General features: G+C 60.6%; 1 protein-coding gene across 1 annotated transcript in view; it reads left to right on the top strand.

Annotated features, from left to right (window-relative positions):
- The window catches only part of LOC102474716 (aldehyde dehydrogenase family 3 member B1), a 17,293-nt gene that overhangs the window by 1,264 nt on the left and 11,820 nt on the right, over positions 1-4,209 (top strand). Inside the window, exon 2 of the mRNA XM_027769427.1 lies at positions 3,950-4,112. Coding sequence (XP_027625228.1) covers positions 3,951-4,112 — 162 coding nt within the window. The 5' untranslated portion in view covers position 3,950. The remainder of the gene's footprint in view (positions 1-3,949; positions 4,113-4,209) is intronic.

The following is a 4,209-nucleotide window of genomic DNA, read 5'->3' as shown; positions in this document are numbered from 1 at the left end:
AAAGAGTGTGGACTCAGGCAGTAGCTCCTTCCTGGGCACTCCCATGCACGCCCAGGTCGGGGGTGCTACAGGGAATGACCCCAGGGAGAACCGTTCTTGGCAGTGGACTTTGTCAGGGCCCAGGGAGGAAGGGACTCGTGGGCCCCGCCCTGCCTGGAGGAGGCGCTCATTAGATGAACCTCACCATGATCAGAAAGCTGCAGGGTCACAGCCCACCTTTGGGAGGTTGGATCAGCACACAGGCAAAGAAAGGCACAGGCCCCCAGCTCCCCAAGAACCCCAGGGAAGGGAGGAGGGACTGCTCCCAGAGCTCTGGCAGCCCTTGCAGAAACCCAAGTGAAACCTAGATAGCGGGAGACTAGCCTCACAGACACTAGGGTGTCAGGGCTGTGGGGCCTCAGAGGCTGACCCAGCGACCCCTACCTCTGGCTACCTGATGGGGTCCCCAGGCCCACAGACCGCCATGCTCATTCACCTGTCACCCATAGCCTGCCACCACCGGAGTCTCAGGTTCATGTCCCTGCTTCCTCTGGCCCCACACTAGATAAAGGACCCCTCGGGTCCCCACCCCAGGGTCTCCTCCCCGGAGGTCCCTCTGGCACATGTGCCCTGCAGTCTGCCGGTGTAACGGTCATTCAGAACCGTCGTTCCTGCGCTTCTGGGGCTCGGCCCTGTGCCAAGCACTTCTGGAGCTTTGTGCTTGAATTCTCCCAGCAGTGCTACAGGGCCGGTGGCTACAGGTACCACCCCATGTTATGGATGGGAAAAGTGAGTGTGGAGAGACCAAGCAGCCTGCCCCAGGTCTCCTAGCTAATCAGCACAATATCTAGACTCAGAACCCAGATCACTGGGCCCCCAGACCAGGCCATGCTGGGAGGGGACCTCTAGAAGCCCTTTGGTAGAAATTAGGAAACTGAGGCAGAACAAATGAGAACGGACAGGGCGTTCCTTCCCCCAGGATCCAGCCACTGGACGGGGTCCGCCCCTTCAGACAGTCCATCAGCAGGACCCAACGTGGCATGTGGGGCAGGGCCTTGGGCAGCTAACCCCCCACCCGTGACACTTTGCCCTCCCCTACTCCACGCCAGCTCTCCGGAGCACTGTGCAGGACCCATGGGCACCCGTCCTGGCACAGAGCCTGGCAGACTAGTACCTGATTATTATTTTTAGAGGCCTAACAGGCCCATGGCCTGTAGGGGAATTGGTTGGCACCCCCAGGCCGGGGAAAACAGGCCTACCCTCTTTTCACCACTGAATAATGTAGCAGTCCCCACTCTACCCACCCCCCGCCAGACGTGGGACTGATATGCAGGTGGGGCCCCGTGCTGCCCAGAAGCCTCGGTGGCTCCGTCCGAGGAGGTAGAAAGGGTCTTGGATCCCTGACTAGCAGCGTGGGGACTGACAATGGTGAGGAGGTGGAGGCTGACGGGCCAAAGCACAGACGTACAGCTCTTCACCCTGACTGGGCACCTCCCTGCCCCAGCTGATGGTCTGCAGCCAGGCCCCAGTCCACAGGTGCCCCTTCCCTGAGAGCTCTGTCTGCCCTGCTCCCAGCCCAGCCTGGTGGTGGGGAGTGAGGGTGGGCAGCCTTCTGCTCCCTGGGTTCCAGTCTCCAGTGTGAAGGAGCTGGGCGTCCTTGAGAGAGCCCCCTGCCTTCTCTGTGCCTTGGTCTCCATTGCCTTCAAAGGGCGAATAATGGTCCCGTTGCAGGGCTGTCGTGATGGTTAAATGAGCCAGGGCAGACATGGGGTAGGACATGACATCCTTACCAACCTACTCAGGGGGATGTACACTGGGGCGGTGTGCTTGGGAGCCCCCAGACTAGCCCCATGACTGATGTAGGGCAGTGGCTGCCCCTCCCTTGTGAAATCACTGCCCAGGGCCCCCCAGTCCTGGGTAGAAGGAGACCTTGGCTTCTCTGCTTGTCTGGGTCCTGCCCAGCTCCTGTCCACACTGGGCACTCCCTGGAGGCCTCACTCCAACCCACGGGGGGCAATGCCAGGTCCAGAGAACCGGGGGAAGAGACGGCACCCTGTGGCTCTGAGTTGGCCCCCAGGTTGCTAGGAGAGCAGCTGCTGGAATGTTCCATCCAGCTTCCACCTCTGCAGAGCTCCCTTCCATCACCCTGCCCACAGAGCCACCATTTGGGTTACGTACTTTACATTTTTGTGGGTTCCGCAGAGACTCTAATGAAAGGCAGGAGGGGCAGGCACACTGTGCCTTTGACAGCAGCACAGATCTGACGGTGAGAGCAGGACAGAGAAAGGACAGGGTGTGGGGAGGAGAGAGAAATATTTGCAGATGACTTAGAGAAGTGACCAGAGCCGGCCTTCAGTGGGCATGCTGCGTCCACGATGGGAGGTGCTTTATGCAGCCTGTCCTTGAATTCTCGTGACACCAGGCACCACTATCATCCCGTTTTTCCAGATGAGGAAACTGAGGCAGGGGGGTGAGCCCCTTGCCTAAGGTTGCACAGCCTGTGAGGGGCAGAGCAGATCACCCAGATAGTGGCTCTAAGGCAGACTGGGCTGCTGGCGGACGCCCCTGCCTGCCCCACACCCACCCTCTAGTGCCCGTGCTGCCCGCCCTGTGCTGAGGCTACTGCCAGTTCTCCCAATCGGGCAGAGGGAGGTCAGGTCTGTCCACCAGTCCCACTAGCCGGGGAGCCCCAGGGCTCTGGGTCAGGCCATCCTGCGGGAGGGGGCAGGCTCAGCTCTAAGGCACAGCCACGGACCGACAGCTCACTGCCATGGGGGCACAGACATCTGGCCCTGAGCTCACAGTGGACAGCAGAGTTTCAGCCTGATAGTCACTCTGTCAGTTAGGGCCATCATTACGCCCCCAACATTGAGGAGTTTGAGGCGCTAAGACCCTACTGATAAGTTAGACAGGCAAAGAGGGATCTGCCTCCCAGTCGGGTGGGAGAGGGTGGGCGGGGGTGGATTGGGAAGATGGACAAAGTGTAACCTGGTATTTGTCACACACACAGTAGGACCCAGGATGCAAAGAGCAGAGCCAAGGGACCACTGTGAGAATGGATGAGGGTACAATCTGGGAAGGCTGCCTGGAAGAGGCACCACCCAAACTGGGACCTGAAAGGAAGGGACTTAGGGAAGGAGGAAAGGATCCCCATGGGTCCTTGGCACCAGGCCTAGGAGTGAGTGCGTCAGAGTATTCCTCTGATGAGCCTCAAGTAAACAGGCAGGTGCCCAGGGGAACATTGGGGCCCCTACCCTGCCTGCCAGCCCTCACTGGCAACAGCATGGAGGCCCCTTACCCTCACTCCTCTGTCCCCACCATCATCTCCTCCAAACTCTGCAGCCCAGGCTACGGAAGGGAGCAGGACCTTTGGGAAGCCGAGTGATAACGTCATCCTCTTGCAGGGGGAAGTCAAAGCACAGGGAGGGGAGGCCACTGCCTGAGGTCACGCAGATCCGCAGGCCTCTGACCTGGCACCCTGGCAGTGTCCATGCCAGGTGCAAGGGAGGACAGAGAATTCTGTTTCTGGAGTGTTCCAAGTGGTGGCCACAGTGGCAGTTAACGAAACGTCCATCTTTAAAGCTCTAGTTTACTCCACGCAGGCCAGGTGGGGTAGGGCTGTAGCCTGGAGCTAATTTCTACCAGGCAGGAAGAACCCTGGCCTCTGACTTCTGCCCACTCACACTGGAGCAATAAGCAGCCGTCCCCAGTCCACGCTGTCCCAGAACCACCTCGAGTTCACTGGCTGACGGGGGTCCTGAGAGACACTGGGTACACCTGGCTGTCTCCCATGAAGGGCGGACGGGGGTGCGGGCAGCCCTTGCCCCGTGGTTATCCGAGTGGGTCCCTGTGTGTCTGTGAGGTGAGGTGTCTGTGAGCCGATGGGAATGCAGCAGATCACGGGATCATTGAGGGTGCCCCTGAAGGAGGTGCAGTCCCAGCCCCCACTTCATGCCACCTCACTGGGCAGGATGGACCCTGTGGAGGACACGCTGCGGCGGCTGCGGGAGGCCTTCAATTCCGGGCGGACACGGCCCGCCGAGTTCCGGGCTGCGCAGCTCAAGAGCCTGGGCCGCTTCCTGCAGGACAACAAGCAGCTTCTGCAGGACGCGCTGGCGCAGGACCTGCGCAAGGTGAGCGGGGTTTGCGAGGGGAGACGGGTGGGAGCAGTGGGCGGAGGTCACAGGGTGGGGCAGCTGGGACAAACGGGAGGGGGCAGCTGCATCCGCC

This window comes from Tupaia chinensis, unplaced genomic scaffold (assembly GCF_000334495.1).
Source record: "Tupaia chinensis unplaced genomic scaffold, TupChi_1.0 Scaffold149501_1, whole genome shotgun sequence".
NCBI classification, from domain to species: domain Eukaryota; kingdom Metazoa; phylum Chordata; class Mammalia; order Scandentia; family Tupaiidae; genus Tupaia; species Tupaia belangeri.
The sequence above is the reverse complement of the archived record's forward strand: the minus strand, read 5'-3'. Positions and strand labels throughout refer to the sequence as shown.